General features: G+C 39.6%; 1 protein-coding gene across 2 annotated transcripts in view; it reads right to left on the bottom strand.

Annotated features, from left to right (window-relative positions):
• SPOCK1 (SPARC (osteonectin), cwcv and kazal like domains proteoglycan 1) overlaps nt 1-21,838 on the bottom strand; it is a 330,703-nt gene that overhangs the window by 90,252 nt on the left and 218,613 nt on the right. For both annotated transcript variants that reach the window (XM_087754039.1, XM_087754040.1), the window contains exon 5: nt 13,272-13,404. In XM_087754039.1, the coding sequence (XP_087610165.1) occupies nt 13,272-13,404 (133 nt within the window). The remainder of the gene's footprint in view (nt 1-13,271; nt 13,405-21,838) is intronic.

The raw sequence follows: 21,838 nt of genomic DNA, 5'->3' as shown, positions 1-21,838 counted from the left end.
GACATTACGCTGTGTCATCCTAAGCCAGGGAGGTGTGAGAAGGCTGTGGAAAAGATGCACTTTATCACATGTGAGAGAGGGACACAGCTACCAACTAACTAAAAAAAGCCAGATTCCATCTCTCCAGTTAGCTGGACTAATCTAACACTTCAGTTAGCCCCGAACTGGAACTAGAAACAGCCTAAATATAATAACAAAAACAAACCCCAAAGATTCACCTAAAGCCAACACAGTACATGGTGGCAGACAAAATGCATTATATGATGTGATTACATGTCTGTAAGAAAACAAATTCTGTCTCAACACAAAATATTAAGACCGCAGGCCAATGTTCAAGAGCCATGTGGTGCACGGCTGCAGACAGACATGCAAGAATAGGACAAAAATATTCCCCTGTTGACTGAGCCCCATCAGCAGTTCCAGTTTACCAGCCCAGAGCTCACACGAGGGTGGATGTAATCTGCAGAAGACACACAATCACATACGGAGGATTTGCATGATGCTGCCATGTATTGCCCCAGGACACGAGATCTATTTGCAGAGGTCCTGCAGGGCTGAGCAGAACCCCAGATTAGAACTGCATCCTACAAGGTTTTCCTGTCTTTTCTATCCTACACAGGAATTGGAAGAGACAGCTTGAATAACAGTGCCATCTCCCCTCTGAAAGGCTCTGCTTTTCTATTAATAATTTCTTGCATTTTTGAACTTACTCTCATCATGAAATGCAAATGAACACAGTGCTATGTCTATGCCACTGACTGAAGAAAGCCATCATCATCCCCATTCAGCTGCTGAATTTTTTAAAGGCTCTTTACCCTGTCCGTGCTACCTGAGGAAACTTTTCTTTTAAAAGACATTTCAGCACTCTCTCCCCCTCATATCACTCATTTTAAAAAAGTCTTTTTTGACCTGACAATGCAGGTTACTAAAAGTCTTTTGAGATGTCTGCTCTATCAATCTGTAGAAATTCATACTGAGATCTCACAACCAGCATTACTGAAATCTAAACTAGGAAACTTCCCTTTCTCCTTTATTTCCCTACCTTTTCATCAAGATCTCCTGCAAGAAAAAGTGAGTACTTAGGCTAGACCTAAAATGACCCACTTCACACTCTTTTCTGAATTTGAACAGGTAATGACAATGGAATACAAAAATTGCATTAACAAGAAAATATCCCACACCGTCATACACATGGAACAAAATATATATCATTTTCTTCTAGGGAAAAAAAAAAAACATCCATACATTTACAGCAGAAACTAATTTTACTAGGATTACATTACAGCACACTAGAAGAATGTTGTATTTTTGACCATGATCCTTTCTCTCTACTTATTTATGTCTATATGTAACACATTAAAATGGGTAAAAGAAAAGTATACACCATTGAAGAACAGTCTGAAGCATATGGAAACAAAAATTAATGGGTATAACTACATGGATTTTAAACTCTTTTCCCTGCTTTCCTCTATTTATGATGAAAATATCACAGATGAGGGGAATCCAACTAGTTGAGCTCTTCGTTTCTGTTTTGTGTAGTATTACATCTGGAAAGAAAACCCTCAGCGAATCGAAGAACTCCACTTGTATCATCTAATTGCCAGTGACTGGGCACAGGCCCAGTATGTGTAAGTTGTTCTGCAAACAGTGAAACTAAGTCCAATTTTTCTATGAATTCATGTCCCTTACATCTTACCATCCCCACTGTAATATTCTCAGCTTTCTTCTTTCTCCTTCCCACAGACTCTATCCCAAGACCATCAGTTCCAAAACACCTTCTACACCCTCTGCAGCCAATCACTGCAATGCTCCCAGGTCCTCTCCACAACCCAGACTCCCTCCAGCCATTTCCTTCGGTTGGATGGAGTAAAGACCTTAATGCAGAGTACCTGGAGGCATAGGGAGGGGGAAATGGAGAAAAGCACATGAATAGCCCTTGAAGGGAAAAGACAAAGTCATCTAGAAATGGCCCAATCCTTATAATACCATGAAAAGGTAATCTGGATGAGTCCACGTTTTGAAGATTTGGAGGACTTTGTCCCACCTCCATCACTTCACCTTTTTTTTAAAAAAAACACTCCCTATGTCCTCAGGAAGAACTGTCAACCTGCAAGTTATCATTGAGCAGATTCTCAGCTGATTTCCAGCCCAGGGTATGGATATTTTGAGGGCCCGGACAGGTTCCTCTCTGAATTTTGCCTTAGATTCAGTGAAAGTTCAGAATAGTGATTTTGATGAAAACACTGTGAGCTCAGACTGACATTTTTCTGTAAAATGCTTTCACTGGAAAATATTCATATCATTCTACAAGCAACAACTATCACAATATCTCTTCAATATTATGTGTATAATATCAATGTGATTTCTTTCTAACACCAACTAAACGCATCTAATATGACGCAATTACTTTGTGCATGACTATTTAAAACCCAATTTAGTTGTACATCTATACTGCACAGATCTTTTCAAATATGAGCAATGTGTTCATTTGTGCACTTCATGCCACACTGACAACTCATTGAGCAATGTCAACCCCAAGATGCATTTTCTAGTCCAATTATACTACAGGGGCACATTTGAGCACGATGCATAATATAAAGAAGTTACACACATAAATCCCATTATTGTTAATGGAAACCATGTGCATTGCACCTCCCACACACTGTTTAAAAACTATGCCCCACAGAATCATTTTAAATAACTCATTCTACACAGTATGAACCTGTTATCTAAAAACTATTCCTTTGCCTGCTCTATTATAAAGGAACAAGAGACAGTTTACAAAGAACAAGCCTTACGGCTTCAGTCCCTTTGAGTTTCTAGCCTCTTCTTTTGAATACTAAAAATGTAAAGCAGTCTGTATCATTCAAATAATCTAATTTTTCCAATCCACCTTCATTAACATTGCTGGCTGAAGCCAATTACAAATGCCTTAAGGCTTATAGCCTCAGAAGCATAGTGTGATAGGTCAAATTTTATTGTTTGCTCCATCCATCATTCCTGACACAGTAATTCAAAGTACATAAGGCACAGTCTGCTCACTGCTTCTTCTTTCTCCCTGTGCATCTGCTGTAATTTTAATGTAGAAGCTTATTAATAAAGTACATCGTCTTCTGTCATTCAGTGCTGGATTCTTCCACACATGTGAGAGAAAAAGCCCCAAATTATGCTTTTCTTCTAGCAGCATCTAATGTTCTCTCCTTTGGGGTAACATGCCCAACCAAGCCATCGCTGGTGATGTGTTTCATCAACAAATACTTTTTATAAATGTAACACAAGATAATGAGAATTAAAAAAAAAAAAAAAAGAAAAAAAAGAAAAAGAATTCAGCCACAGAACAGCCAACACCATGAAAAAAGTCCCCAACTTTTGGAGTGATCTAAAGAACTAATCAAGATGTTAATTTACTGTGCAAAACATGGCTGATAGGCCTACATCTTCCAGTCTAAAGATGGGCACGTAAGTTCATTTTTCGAGACGCTAATGAGATGCAGTCTCACTTAATTCAGTAAGACTTCAGCACATATATTTAAAAACACTCCCAAGAAAAAGATTGGTTTTCTGAGTTTTTGGAATACTGAGCAGCTAACAGTGGGACTGTTACATATTCAGGCTTCTAATTATTGGCAGTAGTTACCTGTGTGCCTAAACAAAAACATTGCCTTCGACACTGTAGAAGCTCGTAAATGGAAAGGAGAAAAATCAGTGATATTCTAAACATTATTTCATCCCTTCAAAAAAAGTGTATGTGAGCAAATCAGAAAGGCATAGGGAGCAAACATTTCCTGCAATGAGTTGCCTTTCTCCAGCATTAATCTTTGCTATGTAAAGAAAGTCTGCCCATCCTTAAAGAAAAAACCAAAAACCTCCAAAAATGCAAAAAACCCACAAAACACCAAAACCAGAAGGAAACAAGAATTTAGGTTATATTATTTTACCATGCTACAAATTGCTGTAACAAAATCCCAAAATATTCAGTGTTGTTTGACAATATCTTGGCAAAGAGTATTTTAGACACGTATGACTCACCCACACAGAGTACCCCCCAGCCCCCCTTCGTAGGTTTTTTGGGGGGTAATCTGGTAACAAGTGACAAGTAAACATGAGGAGCTGCACTATCATATGGCAAGTCTAATTAGTAAGAGTTCTAGAGACTTTCAACGGATAAACATGAAATTAATATATTCAATTTAAGGAAGATACATTACATTTAAGTGAATCCTGCCAACTGAACTCTAGTCAATTTAAATGAATGCAATAAAAAAAAGTATAAACCCCTCACAATAGTGTACTTCTTTTGTTTGACTTATTTAGAGTTCATTATCTTGTGGGAGCATTGGTGAAAATCAAGACAACCACCACAAAATCCTCCACTTCTGCAACACCAAAAAGATGAGCTCTTTCCGTTGCTTCATAGAGCTATATGAGTATTATCAGAGCCATTTGGGAAAACTGGCTTGTAAAGAATTTAAGGGAGTTCGATGTGAGAGAAGGAACATTATGCTGCCTGAAACTTCATCGCTTTCTGTCATTCAGTGATGGTGCATGTTTGTTGGAAATCTGAAGGTTATTTTATTCTGCACAGGTTCTTATACTGCATTTCCCAGCATGGTATTTATACATCACTACTGCAGCTACATATTGAGGTGTTTTTTTTAGGCAGTTTAGAGCAGTCTTTTCTATATACTCAAGTTACCAAAATAATATGAAGAATGAATTACCACTTGCAGCAACATGCCTAATAGAGATATTTTACTGCAATTTCCCCCCAAATTCTGTGGGCTTAACTTGGTAATTAAAACATTCAAGTTTAACAGGCCTTAACTATACTAAAATAACAGATTCAGGAATTAAAGAAAAAAATACAAATTCAGAAACTGACACAATATGTTAATCGCAAAGAACCCAGTCTGTGCAAAGCCAAATTGTTTTGGATGGAGCAATGTTAGAATATGGAGAAACAAACTAAAAATATCCTTTCCCTGCTAGGCAAGGTTACAGAAAGGAGATAAACATTGCCATACCCCAATTAGACCAACTTGCTTAACCCACAGTTGTTAAAACTTGGAGGTACAACTTTGGATAAATTTTTCTTTCTGTCAGGGCCTTTTGCTCACTGGCTCCAGTAGAAATCAAAGCGGTACGGATTTTAACTAATCTCTCTTAAAAGAAATTATACCAAGGAAGAACAAAAGCGGGTTGCGAGCTAACTCTGGCCCCAGAACGCCTCCAATATTTCTCTGCCCTGCTTTATGAAGGACATGAGAGATCACCAGCCTCCAGCAGAACCAAAGCAACCCCTTTCTCTTTCCAACACAGACCAGCGCCTTCAACAGAGTTTTAAGTAGCCAGTTTCCCACAAAAACAATCAGTATCCTCTGTATAAGAGGATTCTTCATGGGATTAAAAAGATTTAAAGATTTCTTGTAGTCTTTTTTTTGTTTTGTTTTTGCCAATCTCTGTTTGCAGAACTGTGTTAATGAAGGCTCATTCTCCAAAGACTAAACGGATAGCAACAAGCAGTCTCTGAAAGAACATCATGTCTTGGGCCACAGCAATTTCTCATTAATTCATAGAATCTCAAACCTGGCAATATGACAAAGCAGCTGCTACCATGTAAAAACTGCCCAGAGCTCTTCATTTTTTTCCTCTATCTGTTGATTCACTACAGAAGCCTCTATTTTAGCTGTTCTCACAATTCATACTACGCTAGGTAAAAAATCTTGCAAACATATATATTCATGGTGTTTAGCTGGGAAGCTGTCACAGAAGTAACCACAATGCACAGATCAGTGGTTACGCAGGCCTAGTTTTTCCCAGTTCGAATATAAAATTGGTAGAGGATTGTTTGGGATATTGAATTTACTATTTGACACACTGAAAAGCAAAAGCTTCTCCACTTCAATATGAAGCTAAATGGGATTTGAAAGGAAGCTCAGGAATTTGCCAACTTGCATAGTCATTTGAACGGAGTTCAAAACTTATAGTTCCCAGCTCCCTCAGGGTTTAACAAAGGTTACCCTGACCATGGGAAAGCACAGATGTCTTTTTTCTGGATCATTTATTTGTGGCCAAAACACCCCTGAGAGGTAGCACTGGAAAGAACATAGGAGGTAGAAAGACATTTTTTGAGTACATTAATTGACCAAAAGATAAATGTAGTTCTTAAGCGTATGCCAAAATACCCCTTAGACATCAACTATCTTAAGATATTGGCATGGATTACAAGGTATGCAACAATCAAGATCTGCCTTATTCCTGATTCTCTGCTCGTTCCTTGATACCATGCGGAAAAAAGAACCATATAAACAACAGGATGTCTTTAAGACAAACAGCACTTCATCAAATAACATTGCTCACCTCATGCTTCAAGCCAATAAACTGTGCAGCTGCGGTAGGCACGGCGCAGAGCTCTAGGTTTTTTGCCATCTGAGAGTCAAGGTTTATTATTTAGGACTTGATTGTGCAATAACAGCTTCACATAGCTTTCAGATTACAAGACTTGAGTCTCACTGGCCCAGACTACAGGCTGAGGGAACATTTACCTTGCTGGAAATACACTGGCCAGATGTGCCCGAGTCAAACGAGCGATCTACAAAGGCAAATTCTAGTTCTCCCACAGTCCTCTGGAGTTTCCCTTTTGTTATTTGTGAGAATAAAATCAGTAATACTGAAAGCCTCACGCCAGATGTATTGCTACAGTTAGGAAACTCCCTGCAACAAAATGAATCAAATAATGAAATAGGAATGAATGTTGAAAACCTACTACTGAAATAAGGAAGTGGTCACAATTCCATAAAATATTTTTCCTGTAGAATACTCCATCAGAACAGTCACATCCCATGAAACCTATCAATTTCCACAAAAAGATATTTGAATACTCCATTAAAAATCCTGACCAGCTTGATCAGAAAACTCCAGGAAACTCAGCAATGGTGCTGTCATGTCCTATACAGACACATTTGATTGTTGGTGTGATTTGTTGATGGTGCGATTTCTCTTGCACCTCCCTTAATATCAAATTTGTTACCCAATGTTATGACAACAGGAGGTGTTTTTTTCCATTTTCAAACAGAAAGAGACATGATCACGGACTTAATTAGTTTGCAATGATTTAATTAGAATTTGCAGAACAACAATGTACCTAATTAGAAGCATAATAATTATACCAATGTACCTTTCCATCTTTGAAGGGACCATTAGTCATTGAGGTGGTATGTTTTGAAAATAAGGATGATCTTAAATTACATTTTCTGATGAGTTAAGTGCAGTCATCGTCATGTTCAGGTAATTGCTTTATTAACTAGCTTAATTAAACTTCCTGTAAAACTGACAGCTACAGAGTTATTCTTCTTAATGTGTTGCTGACAAAAACATTAACTAATTACATAGCGCTCTTTACAAGGCTTACTTACCTCACAAGCTTAATTCATCAGTACTTTAAACAGCCTTGAAAACTCAAAAACTGCAATATACTATGGAAGTTCTTTGTACTGTCAGAGTATTAAATAGAGCTGTTACACCCAGGAAAAAAGCAATTTCTCTTTACGAAGTTTTATAATAAGGGAGAGAGCACGTGCATTTTAAAACATCCACATTTCAAGTGGTAACTAGAGACTCAGTAAAATTTTTCACAAACCTAAAGCTCATAGAGTTCAAAGTTAACAGGAAAGAGTGTTAGAGAGTTTCTCAAGTTTCCAGAATTATAACAAAATTATGCAAGTCCAAAAAAATGCTAGGAATGATTGTTGGAAACAGGATATGAGGACTCAGTAGATAGAGGCCACATTTTACATTTGTGTTCAAATTTTGTAATGCACAAGCACTGAATTATTGGTGCAACTAAAGCATCCCACTGCCCAGTAGAACTAGTTTGTCATCTGGAAAACAAAACAGAAACAAAAATCCCACCACACACTACAGCCAAACATCTTCATCCTATTATTGAGTGCCTTGGGTTGGATCACTCCCCCCAATTTTATCAAGAAGTTCTTGCCTCTAGGTCTATGATGCCTTTCTTCATGAAGAAAATTTCACTTGTTAAAAAATAAAGTTTGTTTTGATGAAAAGCCATTCAGTTAGAAAACTTCAAGAAAGTCTGCTGCACTGACTTCCTGAGGATGCTTGGACCCGTCATTAACCCAACATGTTAACCTGAGCAAGGATCCATGATTCTGTTTCACTCTTTTTTACCCACAGTGTCACTTACTGAGTATCTCTAGAGATGTCCAGGCATAACACCACGTTGCAGTAACGGTCCTCAAGAATATGCCACATAGCCCATATTTCTGCTGGGCCAATAACATTTCCTCTGCTGCTCTGCAAATGGCTTCCTTCAGAGAATCCTAATCCCCTATAATCGAGGTGGATGGGCACAGTCAGTTCCCAGAATCACCAGCACTATAATTAACATAAGCAAAATGCTTTCTTTCAAAATGCAATCTCTGCAGAAAGCATTAGAACAAAAAGTGTAACAGTCTGAGGATTATCAAACCAGTGCAAACCAGCAAAATGATAATGCTATTTTGCCATACAGGCTTTACGAATGGAAGATTTTTATTATCAAATCAGAAATAACTAAGACATCGCTTAAAAGAACAACAATTAAAAATGCATTTTCCATGTACTTTCCTGGAGTTGAAGCCTTAAACATTTCTTGAAATTTTCATAAAAAGAACAAATCAGTCCTCCATATTCCACAAGCCCTATTGAGCATCATTCCAGATCAAGTTCTGCAGTCTTAGTTTTGCTTTAAGGTCTGAAACTAACTTTGAACAGGTAGAAACTAAAAGTGCCAAGCAATAATATAAGGAATACTCAGGACCTGCTTAAAAAGAAACTTCAACCTGAGACAAAGTTGAAATGGAAAAGGAATATGCTCCTTTCTTAAAGAGCAGCTTTTTGATGAAATGAGTATGTTAGCTCCATTATCAGCTTGCCTTATCTAAAGATATGGATGCCTCCCCTTTTGCATAAGAATCCAAGAACCACATTAGTTCAGCCCTTCGATCCCTCAGCCTCGTATCCTGCCAAGTTGTGGATCCTCAAAAGTTAGCAAACTACAAAGGAGTAAAAGAAAGAGCAAATTAGAAACAGAACAAATCAGTCCTGCTGAACTACTCTGATCATCCCAGCTTCTGGTAATCACTGGCTTAGGGACTCAGTGTGATGGAGGTTTACCAGCCTGTAGTGGATCCATTCGCCATGGATTTATATAAATCCCATTTATATCTTTGGCCTGCAGAATACTGTGCTGCAGTGAATTTCACAATTTTATTTTGAGCTCAAAAAATAAAAATACTTTCTTTGTTTTGAAACTGCTGATTTATAATTTCATTAGATCTTGTTTTATGAAGTACAACATTCCTTTTCCAACATTAGTCATGATTTCATATAAAATCATGCTGAAGTGTTCTAGTTAATTCTGTGCTTCCTTAAAGGTTCCACATCTCTGCCAGCCATTACTGCCCTTCTCTGAGCATTTCCTAGTTCTACCATGTCAGCTTTGAGATGAAGTGATGATAACTGAAGGCAATGAGAAGTCCAGGCATTTACAGAGTAACATAATCATGTTTTGTGCTTGTTCTCAATTCCTTTCTTAACACTTTATTTGCATTTTTGCCTGGCAGTGATCATTACAATGTCTTCTGAGAAACAGCCAGAATTATTCTAAGAACAAGTGGCTAAATGAGAGCCTGTGATATGTATACTTGGTTATTTTCTCTTACTGTGAATTACTATGCATTTATTGACACCCAAGTTTCATCTGCATTTTATCAGTCAGTCATACTTCTGCAGTATCATTTCCTTTTCATTCGTTTTTACCTCAGCTAACAGTTCAAAGTACGGAAAGAGCAATCTCTGGTACAAACATTACTGGTAGTGTTGAATGGTAGCCCCCAGTCACTAGTGACATGCTTTGATGCTGCTCTGCCAGGCCATGAACTATAAGTCCAAACCCCGTCTCCTGCCAAACCCTCTGCCGTGCTGGCAGGAAAAGGCAAAAAATCTAACTGAGCCAGGATGGATCGAAATGCTGGTGTATATGTGTATAGAATCATAGAATCATTAAGAATCATAGAATCATTAAGGTTGAAAAAGACCCTTAAGATCAAGAGTCCAACTGCTATCCTAGCACTGCCAAGTCCACCACTAAAACATGTCCTCGAGCATCACGTCTACCCTTCTTTTAAATACCTCCAGGGATGGGGACTCAACCACTTCCCTGGGCAGCCTGTTCCAATGCCTGACTACCCTTTCAGTGAAGAAGTTTTTCATAATAGCCAACCTAAACCTGCCCTGGCGCAGCTTGAGGCCATTTCCTCTCGTCCTATCGCTTGTTACGTGGGAGAAGAGACCGACCCCCACCTCACTACAACCTCCTTTCAGGTAGCTGTAGAGAGCAATAAGGTCTCCCCTCAGCCTCCTCTTCTCCAGACTGAACAACCCCAGCTCCCTCAGCCGCTCCTCACCAGACTTGTGCTCCAGACCCTTCACCAGCTTCGTTGTCCTTCTTTGGACACGGTCCAGCACCTCAATGTCCTTCTTGTAGTGAGGGGCGCAAAACTGAAGACAGGATTTGAGGTGTGGCCTCACCAGTGCCGAGTACAGGGGCACTATCACCTCCCTGGTCCTGCTGGCCACACTATTCCTGATACAGGCCAGGATGCCATTGGCCTTCTTGGCCACCTGAGCACAATGTTGGCTCATGTTCAGGCAGCTGTCAACCATATATATATGGTTGACAACCATGTATACTGCCTGCCTGCCTATGTGAGTAGATGGCCAACATACAAATTCAGAAGACTTTTTTCCCCTGAAATGTAGTGGCTACTCTCCATCTTTTGTTTACAAGCTTAGCAAGAATCCTTTCATTTGCCCGGCATATAATTACAAAGCAGCTGATGTAGAGCCAGATACGAATACATACATACAAATGCAAAGCAGTGGGGTATTTGCCCACATTCAAGTGTCCACCATTTTGCATTTTCACAGACAATACTGGAACATGCCAGCACTGCAGTGCCAGAAAGAATACTTGCCAACAGCACTGCATATGAAAGAAAATTACCAAAGAAAAACTTTTACTTCAGTGACTTACAGGCAAGAAAGAGGGATCACATTATCTGGTGAAAATTAATGGTGAATTTGAGGACAGCAGTTGTATTCTGTTCATAAAAGATATCAGAAACCCACCATCATTACTGACCATAAAAATGTTATTTGTTAGGATATTAAAATATACCATTTAGTTTTAATGCTCTACCTAAAGTATTTTCACCTTATTTACCAATATTTGTCTTTTGGAAAACAACAACAACAACAAAAATCCACGAAGCAGAGCTTTTAGAAGAAATTGTAGAGATGCAATGATGTTCTACAGGTTACTTTAATAATATACTCACAGCTTTACAATGTACTGTATACAGCAAAGAATAATAGTACTGCTATGAGCATCTCCTTTATATTGTGTAAAAGTTAAGCAGACACGTATCCTCTCACTAGGCGTGGATGTTACAGAAGGATTACCAATCAGCATGACACCGGAGGAGCCTTCAATCAAAAAAAAAATTGTGGAACAGTACTCAGAAAGCAATGAAACCCTACCTTCCCCAGGCAGTGGTAGAGAACATGGGAAAAATTTGTGGAAAAGAAGTTGCTGCACTTGAGAGACCAACAAGATTGTCAGTTGCTAGGACAGGAGCAATTGATAGTTAAACACACAATAGACAAAGATGAGACGAAGTCTCCTTTAAAAAAAATACCACTCAAACAGAGGCAACTTCTGGAAGGTATGTCTTTGATAGTCAAGCATGTCAGCAACAGGAATTGTTTGATGTCTTCGTTATAGGTGTCAGGCTTACATCATAGTCACGATAGTTTTGCGAATTTATGACATTGGCAGAATTTCTGATGAAAACCATTTGGATCTTATGGTAAGAAATATAGAAGGTCAAAAAAAGACTCAGAGCTAACAGGGATGCAGATAAGATGCACAGAAATTAGTTCATTAGGATGACTGAATATGCAATGAAAGCTATTTACTACGGAATATCTTATATACTCTCAAGAGTTCAGACAGAAAAATTTGTTTTCAAAATAAGCCCAATTTTAATCCTAAATACCAATGCAAAATTACTGTATTACATACTCCTAGAGAGTATTAAAGTGACTAGCTTGTTTAACAGGCAACTTGGAGTCCTTTTTCTGTAGTCTGTGTGTACAACGATGAGACAGTTTCTGCTGATTTGCTCCTTGGCCATGCAAATCCTTCAGTCAGAATAGACGAGAGGCTTAAATGAATTAGCCATGGCAGTATTTTAATATTCGTGTCCATTAATGGATGAAGAATTCAAGCTGCCTAGCTGAGAAGAGAATGTAGCTGCAATATCATCATTGCTGTTAGATCACAGCAGAGAATTTTTCCCCCGATCACTTCATTTTCCTGGATTTTTGGGGGGCTATTTTTTGATTTTAAAGGGTAGTTTTATGGGCTGTCAAACCTTACCTTGTATGCAGGAAGAGAAGAAAACCTTAGGGGTATTGCCTAAACATGACTTCCAGGGCCTGAAGTGCTGTGTACGGAACATGTATCCAAGACATGAAAGGCTTTATTTGGTAATGGGAGATCTGGACTGTTGAATGGCTGTGAAGCCAGTTTCTTTTATTGAGTCAAGCCCTAAGGTGATCATATTTTCAGTATAACAATGAGCCAATTTATCCTCAGTGGGTTATGGGAGTTTTTTTTTATGGTACCATATATGCTGCATCTGGCACACAAGCATATTAAAACTGTGGTTTAAATGAATTGTAATATGTTACCCAAGCAGCCTGTAAACAAAAAAAATTAATTAGGAAAACTAAAATATCTATCACAGAACAATGATACTGCCAAGTTATTTTACCATTTGGAGACCAAATCTTAAAAACAAGAACTATCCCCAAACCCTCTTATCTGAACAAACCAATCTGAACAAACAAATTTTTTCTGTTGGATCATCAATACTGAAAGTGTTCTACTTCATTAGCAAGAACGAGCTATTTAGAGAAACATGAATCATGCAAGTCATAAGATTCTGATTTCTTGTTCTGATTTGCTGTTTGTCAAATATGTAAAAATCTACATTTATCAGCGATTTTTACACAGAAATATACCAAGAACTAAAGTAGACTCTAATTTAATACTTCCTATTAATGAAAGCTATTTCATCATCATACTACAGACTGGATGACCACAACTCACAGGACTTCAGGGCACAGGCAAAACTTACCTTGGTAGTATATGTGTGTCCATCAGATCCACAGACAGCGTTGGCATGCGTCATGGGGCAAGGCTTGCATTTTACTATGTTGGCTGGCCCAGTCCAGTGCTTCTGGGCCAAGTTTCCTTTCTTTTGTCGGAGGCTATAAAATAAGATACATCAGGTTTTTTTGAACATGCTTGTATAAAGCAGAAGAATGAAAGCTTCTCTGAGTAAAGCAAAGCTGGATTTTCAACACAGTATTAATTTAAAGTAAGTAAATTAAATGTAGCTCCTAACAATGCTTCTATAATATGGCACATTACAGCAGGCAATCTAAAAGTCATAAATTAGTAGGCAGTCCTAGATTACTTAGATACTTGGCAGCTTCATTTTGATTTATAACTACAAATGACTTCACTGAAGAATACAGCATTTTGTTCAACTACACAGCATTTCTGGTGAAACAGGCAAGTAATGTTACATCAGGTTATATTTAGAGACATTTTCACCAGGCCTTCTCCAAGTTGCCAAGTTACTGTTAAGGTAGCAGCAATTTTAAAAGAAAGTCCTTTGAAAAGCATGGTAATTTATATTATGCTTACAAAAATGTATAAAATCACCAAACAACTTTGTCATTGTACGTGCAGTAGCCCTCTCCACATGCCAGCTACTGAACAGCTGTTATTCTCAGATCAATCACAGTCCCCCTAGGAACGCTATAAAGTGACAGAGAGCATCTCCAAATCTACAAATGCTTTTGTACCATGGGACTGACTGCAGTTGTCCTCAAGTCATGGACTAGTCAATTATTGCATTAAAAATGTCTGTGAAAAGACATCTGCTCCAAAAACTTATTGCAAAACATATGCAATTGATCCTGATTAATAGCCCATTTTCCTGTCATAATGAACTATTTGACTGATAGGACATTAAGTAATTATCACCAGCATACTGTTGTAAGCTGATTAAAGAGTTCGCTTTAGAAACCACAAGTCAATGTTAGAATGCAGATTCATTTTGGCCATGTGTACTTGTCTTTCACTTGAAAGCATTTACAAGGGAAGGCAAGGCATCGCATCAGCTTTGTGGGAGACTGTTGAGAAAAATAACTGCCATCTGTTCTCATACAACAGTAAAAAAGATATGATATAACAGTTCAGCTAGAAATACATTTCAATGCGCCGCTGAATGACTTTATCACAGTTTTAGAAAAATATATACAGCTATATTTTAAAGCAATTTCACTACAGCTTGCAATTTGCTACACAATACAGACTCTGATGTAATGACACATTCAGCTGCTAAAATAATAAAAATTCTATTCTTTCATCTCAGTTCTAGTTTTCTTCAAGTCTAACCTTTGTCACAGCGATGAATAGTACTATTAAGACGCCTGTGTCCACAGAAGGAATCCAATCATGATATCAGGAAAACTACGATATAGTTGCCATTGTGGAAACATGGTGAGATGACTCACACAACTGGAGTGGTGCAATGGATGGCCAAAAACTCTTCAGAAGGGATAGGCAAGGAAGGAGAGGCAGTGGGGCAGCCCTGTATGTTAGGGAGTGTTTTGATTGCCTAACACTTAATAATGGTGATGACAGGGTTGAGTGTTTATGGGTAAGAATCAGGGGGAAGGCCAACAAGGCAGATAATCATGGTGGGAGTCTGTTATAGACCACCCAACCAGGATGAAGAGGCAGATGAAGTATTCTGTAAGCAGCTGGGAGAAGTCTCACAATCGCTAGCCCTTGTTCTCGTGGGGAGCTTCAACTTACCAGATGTCTGCTAGAAATACAACACAACACAGCAGAGAGGAAAAAGTCTAGGAGGTTCCTGGATTGTGTGGAAGAGACCTTCCTGACCCAGCTGGTGAGTGAGCCACCTAGGGAAGGCACCCACTGGACCTGTTGTTTGCAAACAGAGAAGGACTGGTGGGTGATGGGACGGCTGGAAGCTGTCTTGGGCACAGCGATCACAACACAATAGAGTTTTTGATTCTTGGAGAAGTAAGGAGGGGGGTCAGCAGAACTGCTACCTTGGACTTCTGGAGAGCCCACTTTGGCCTGTTTAGGAGCCTGGTTGACAGAGTCCCTTGAGAGGCAGCCCTGAAGGGCAAAGGAGCCCAGAAAGGGTGGATGTTCTTCAAGAAGGAAATCTTAAAGGTGCAGGAGCAGGCTGTCCCCCTGTGCCGAAAGATGGGGGAGAAGACCGGCCTGGCTGAACAGAGAGCTTTGGCTGGAACTCAGGGAAAATAAGGAGAGTTTATGACCTTTGGAAGAAGGGGCAGGCCACTCAGGAGGACTACAAGGATGTTGTGAGGTTATGCAGGAAGAAAATTAGAAGGGCCAAAGCCCATCTGGAACTTAATCTGGCTACTGCTGTAAAAGAATAAAAAATGTTTCTATACATACCTCAGCAACAAAAGGAGGGCTAAGGAGAATCTCCAACCTTTATTGGATGCGGGGGAAACATAGTGACAAAGGACAAGGAAAAGGCTGAGGTACTTAATGCCTTCTTTGCCTCAGTCTTTAACAGTCAGACCAGTTGTTCTTGGGGGACCCAGCCCCCTGAGCTGGAAGACAGGGATGGGGAGCAGAATGAAGCCCCCATAGTCCAAGGGGAAATGGTCAGTGACCTGCTACACCACCTAGACACACACAAGTCTATGGGGCTGGATGGGATCCACCCAAGGGGACTGAGGGAGCTGGCGGAGGTGTTCACCAAGCCAGCAGCCCTGGCTCACTGGGGGAGGTCCCAGTTGACTGGAAGTCAGCAAACATGACACCCATCTACAAGAAGGGCTGGAAGGAGAATCCAGGGAACTACAGGCCTGTCAGCCTGACCTCGTGCCCGGGAAGGTTATGGAACAGATCATCCTGAGTGCCATCGCGCAGCACGTACAGGACAACCAGGGGATCAGGCCCAGCCAGCATGGGTTTATGAAAGGCAGGTCCTGCTTGACTAGCCCGATCTCCTCCTATGACAAGGTGACCCACTTAGGGGATGAAGGAAAGGCTGTGGATGTTGTCTGCCTGGACTTTAGTAAGGCCTTTGACACTGTTTCCCACAGCATTCTCCTGGAGAAACCAACAGTCAGCTGAATATGAGCCGGCAGTGCGCCCAGGTGGCCAAGAGGGCCAATGGCATCCTGGCCTGTATCAGGAATAGTGTGGCCAGCAGGACCAGGGAGGTGATAGTGCCCCTGTACTCGGCACTGGTGAGGCCACACCTCAAATCCTGTCTTCAGTTTTGCGCCCCTCACTACAAGAAGGACATTGAGGTGCTGGAGCGTGTCCAAAGAAGGACAACGAAGCTGGTGAAGGGTCTGGAGCACAAGTCTGGTGAGGAGCGGCTGAGGGAGCTGGGGTTGTTCAGTCTGGAGAAGAGGAGGCTGAGGGGAGACCTTATTGCTCTCTACAGCTACCTGAAAGGAGGTTGTAGTGAGGTGGGGGTCGGTCTCTTCTCCCAAGTAACAAGCGACAGGACGAGAGGAAACGGCCTCAAGCTGCGCCAGGGCAGGTTTAGGTTGGCTATTATGAAAAATTTCTTCACGGAAAGCGTAGTCAGGCATTGGAACAGGCTGCCCAGGGAAGTGGTTGAGTCCCCATCCCTGGAGGTATTTAAAAGACAGGTAGATGTGGTGCTTGAGGACATGGTTTTGTTGTGGAGCTGGCAGTGCCAGGTTAATGGTTGGACTCGATGATCTTAAAGGTCTTTTCCAACCTTGTATATTTGTGTGGACTTTTTGTTTTGGTTCTTTTCCTTTGTGTACCTTGTTAGTTTTCATATCTATGCATCCGTGGAGCATATGTATCAGGTCTAAAGATTGCAAATCATTAAGAATTTAGATGAAAAAAAAATTGCCAGTAAGCACAATAATCTGTTAACTAAGCATATAAGGGGACCTTTCAAACACCATTTTTATGTATTAAAGTGCCCAAAGGCAGAAATCTATGTGCTTCTTTACTGACCTTAATAAATAATCATATCATTTTTATTCTCAGAATAAGTAAGGCCAGGTACTAACATCTCAGAAGGATACTTGTACTGAGAGATCCTGATATTGTGCAGAACTAATTGTCTTGGCATTTGTCCTGGTTTCAGCTGGGATAGAGTTAATTTTCTTCCTAGTAGCTGGTATAGTGCTGTGTTTCGGATTTAGGATGAGAATAATGTTGATAACACACCGATGTTTTAGTTGTTGCTAAGTAGTGCTTACACCAGTCAAGGACTTATCAGCTTCCCGTGCTCTGCCCGGTGCACAAGAAGCTGGGAGGGGGCACAGCCAGGACAGCTGACCCAAACTGGCCACAGGGCTATTACATACTGTATGGCATCATGCCCAGTATATAAACTGGGGGAGTTGGCCAGGGGGCGGAGATCGCTGCTCAGGGACTGGCTGGGCATTGGTCGGCAGGTGGTGAGCAATTGTATTGTGTATCACTTGCTTTGTATATTATTATTGTATTATTATTATATTATTAGCATTATTTTATTAGCATTATTATTACTACTATTACTACTATTCTATTTTATTTTACTTCAATTATTAAGCTGTTCTCATCTCAACCCACCAGTTTTCTCACTTTTACCCTTCCAATTTTCTCCCCATCCCACTGGCGCAGAGGGGAGTGAGCGAGCAGCTGTGTGGTGCTTAGTTGCTGGCTGGCGTTAAACCACGACAGTCCTTTTAACAGAATTCATATTTAAATGCCATTTTATAGTTGTTTAGACACAGGACCTCGCTGTTGTTTGAGTGGCCTTGCTGAAGTAGATGTATTCAGGGTGTTCTCTGACTCAGTGTTGCTGGATCTCAGGCATTTCCTGTGGCAGCTGTATTGAATCAGTCAGTCTAAGAGACTACTGTTTTTCTGGCCCTCTAGCTCTTCAGAATCTATGTCGGCTTTTCCAAATCCTCTGTTCTTTTAAAACCCATAAGAAAATAAAAAAATAAAAAGATTCCTTCATCTTGCTGAACCAATAACCTTGAGCACCCTGGGCCCCAAGACCCTTTGTACTCTTTCAGGAGCTGGCTGCTAGCTGGACATAGTAGGATCCATGCAAGAGTCTTCAGGGCATTTTCCCTGCAAGATGTGTCAGGATTTTTTCTTGCAAAACATATTGCTATACCAAAACTTTCAGTCTTCCCTACATCTAGCTGACACATTCCTCCTGGTATATTGTTTCCCCCATGCTTATTTTTATACTTCCATCCTACTGTTGGTGAGAAATAGAGGTTTGGCTCTTCCTTGGCTCTTCCTCTTCCCTTGGAAATACCTGTTTTTCATTTCATTAGAATGGCACCTGATACACTTTCACCTCAACAGTTGAGATTTTCCTTTTCACTCTTCCCTGAATTCTTCATCTCCAACTCTTATCTTCTCAGTACAGCCTGCTTTCTGAGGATAGTCCTGTGGCTACTGGTACTCTAAAGCAATAGATAAATTTAATTCCCAATGTAATCTCATCAGTGTCATTGTTTGAAAGAACAACAAGCAAGCAGAATATCCATTTATTGTGGGAGAAGGTCTTGAACAAGCCTCTTTCTGCCAGAAAGGTCCCCAGTCACCACCATGCCCCATTAAGAATCTTTGCACATCTACCAAAGTACAGTGATTAGAAGCCTTTTATTTCTTATGGCTCTTTTAAGCCAGATCTGTCAGGGAGCAGATATGAAGGCAGCAAGAGAAGGTAATCAACAGCCGTGGTACAGTCAGGTAGTTGAAATTATTTCTTTGAATAATGAAATCAAAGAAAGTGGTAATATCTAAGTCCAGTGGGATGATGCAGAAATGCAAGGCAGCTCTGCATGTTTACTGTTCTTTGTACGTGAAGGTGTAAATTCCAGGTAGAAAAATTACTCTAATCATATCTGTTCTCATTTTACAGTGTTTGTAGTAAATAAGGAGTCTGTCTCTAATTCAAAAGTTTAGTATCCTTTTTTTTTCAAGGTAATATGTGTAAACTGTTTTCTTCACATAGCTTGAATGGTAGTGGCTCAAGGTATATACAGCTCTTGAGAAAAATATGAAAGGTTGTAGAAATGAGGCCAAACTCTTAGCTCTAATAAACAGAATAGAAAAATGATACAAAGAGAGAAGTGAACATTGCCATTTATACTGGCAGATTTCAGGTCTCTCATTCTTTTCCTCAAGAACAAGAGAAACAGTTTATGCAAAGGAAAGATCGAAACAGCCAGGCACTGCTGGGTTTATCTTTAGTGTGTTAAGCTTCCTTCAGGGAGATAAGAACAAACTGCGCACAAGGCATAGAGAAGGTACAGGCAGTACAGTTTAGACTCTTTCCAGTGAATTGTTCCAGCTGCAGGAAACCATTTAAGTTTGCTCTGTCGGAGCTCCTTCCAGCTTCTCAGGAAGCACGAATACTTGGTACCTGCTTTGGTGCACTGAACTTTTTAATTTTATTTCAGTAGGGCTTGATTGATAAGTAGTTGTATGTGACATATGGCATTTTGGTTTGATACAAGGTCTAGAAAGAAAGCTGGATGAAGTTAATCCTAATCTTGAGGAATGTCTCCATGTGAGCCGTAATTGAAAATTAATGCACACAACTCATAGTCACCTAAAGACAAGGTTGTATGGAGAATCCTTGCAGTAGCTGGGCCCACATGTGGATGCCTAACTCCAACCTGTCTTCCAGGGAACCTGCAAATCCTGAGGGTGGTGAGATCGCCTTTGCTGCATGGAAGAGGTCTCTGGAAGAGACCATGGGGAAGAAATGGTCTTCCATGCAATCAGCCCAACTAGGGCCAGAGCTCTGAGGGCTTTCAGACTTCTGGCTTTAGAGCGGAGGAAATAGGAACAAGAGCTTCTGTCCCTGTAGCACTTTACATGTCAAGGCACCTGCATAGCCCCAACCCTGGGACCTCGAGGTCACTTGCAGCCTGCGATAAAATGGCACAACACCATCTAGACCTCCAGTGGCAATGTCATTAAAAGTTCAGTAACACCAATTTATCTCCATGAAATAATTTTGTTTTGTCAAGTTAGTGTTTTATAGTTAAGGCCTGTTATCAAAAAATTCTTGACCAGCTCAGTACTGTTCAGCTAGGACCTGAAGTAAGTTGTTGTATTATTTTAGGCAGCAGAAACACAGAGAGGTGAGTGTTGCATGTAATTTGCAATGTGTATTGAGCCAAATTCTATGCTTGTGTAACATCACTGAAACAGTGACTTCAAGAACAAGAAGAGACAGTACCAATCTCTCTATTTTGTTTACCTGACACTTTCTGTTAGAAGAAATTGTGTAACTTGTTTGTTGGGGTTTTTTTGAGAAACTTTCTGCTATTATTTGCAGCAGACCTTTGAAAATTTGTCTAACAAAACTCCTTTGGGTAAAGAAGTGACTTTTTCTTGTTCAATAAAATTACTAAATATATTCTAAAGTTCTAGGGAGGAACTTCTGTCTCCTTCCTCCCAAAACTTTGGCAGGACTTTCAAAATAATGGCCTGCCAACATGTATTCAAAGGAGCCTGATTTATAATTGCACTAAAACCATCAATGCTTAATGTACTAATTTACTGTATGTGCATTTGGGAATAACCAGTCTTGAAGAGGAGTAACATACTCTTAATGTTGTAAATTTTCTTCTGGATGAAAAGTCTGAATTCTAATGCATTTTATATCTTTATTAATATTAAAGTTCATTACAGCTTCAATTGAATTTGCACTTGGACAATCAAATGTAGGACTTTGAAGCACAGAATTGGTCTTGCTTATATAATCTCTTGATATTTTGGCTGTTTCTAGTTGGCAGTGATAAGACAAATATTAATGGAAACAAAAAAAAAAGTTGATATAATTTGCCATTTTAAATTGTATTATAATTTCTCAATTGTTTTTCTGAGTTATAGTCATTATCTTAGGTAGCAAAATTATACAGCTTATTAAAATAGAATACGCTCATGTTTTCTGATAAGCTGTTGTCTCAAAATTAAACACTGATATTCTCAATTTACACATTCTGTATCAAATTTACAAGGTCTCATCTTTAATTTCATGTCTTTATAGACCACCTAGTCGTATCATAGTATATTGGCCACAGTTTCATCTAGAGACTCCATCAACAGGAGATACCAGGTGCAGAACAGGGCCTAAGACATCACTGTCTTCTCAATAAGTAAATTAATTGAAATCTATCAATTAGTTCAGTAAATGGTAAGAAAATGAACTTTGTGCAATAGTTTGGAAGTCCGTATTGGGTGAAACTTAGCCTATCCATTTCATATGCACTCTCACTTCCTATATTGTGGTTAGGATGCTCTTTGGTGATCCCCTCCAGGTTTCACCCTAAAAGATAAATTATTCCCTTTTAAAAAGTCTACTTTAAAATATTTCAAAATTTTCAGTTTTTCCAAGAGTATTTCAAGGCAAATAAAAATGAAATTATTCATAGTTCTAGAACGTGTCTAAACTTTAAAATCAAATGTAAACAAAACAAATTGTAAATGTAAATGTAAATTTAAGAAAAATATCATTTTTGTGCAAGGGACTTTATTTTGGCCTCTGGCAAAGCCAGAGGCTATTGCCCTATATGCTCTTTTGTGCCATCCTAGAGAGAATTGTTA

Source organism: Nipponia nippon, unplaced genomic scaffold, assembly GCF_047370975.1.
Source record: "Nipponia nippon isolate SJK-2023a ecotype South Korea unplaced genomic scaffold, ASM4737097v1 scaffold_17, whole genome shotgun sequence".
Lineage (NCBI taxonomy): Eukaryota > Metazoa > Chordata > Aves > Pelecaniformes > Threskiornithidae > Nipponia > Nipponia nippon.
Note: the sequence above shows the minus strand (reverse complement) of the source record. Positions and strands in the feature narration are given on the sequence as shown.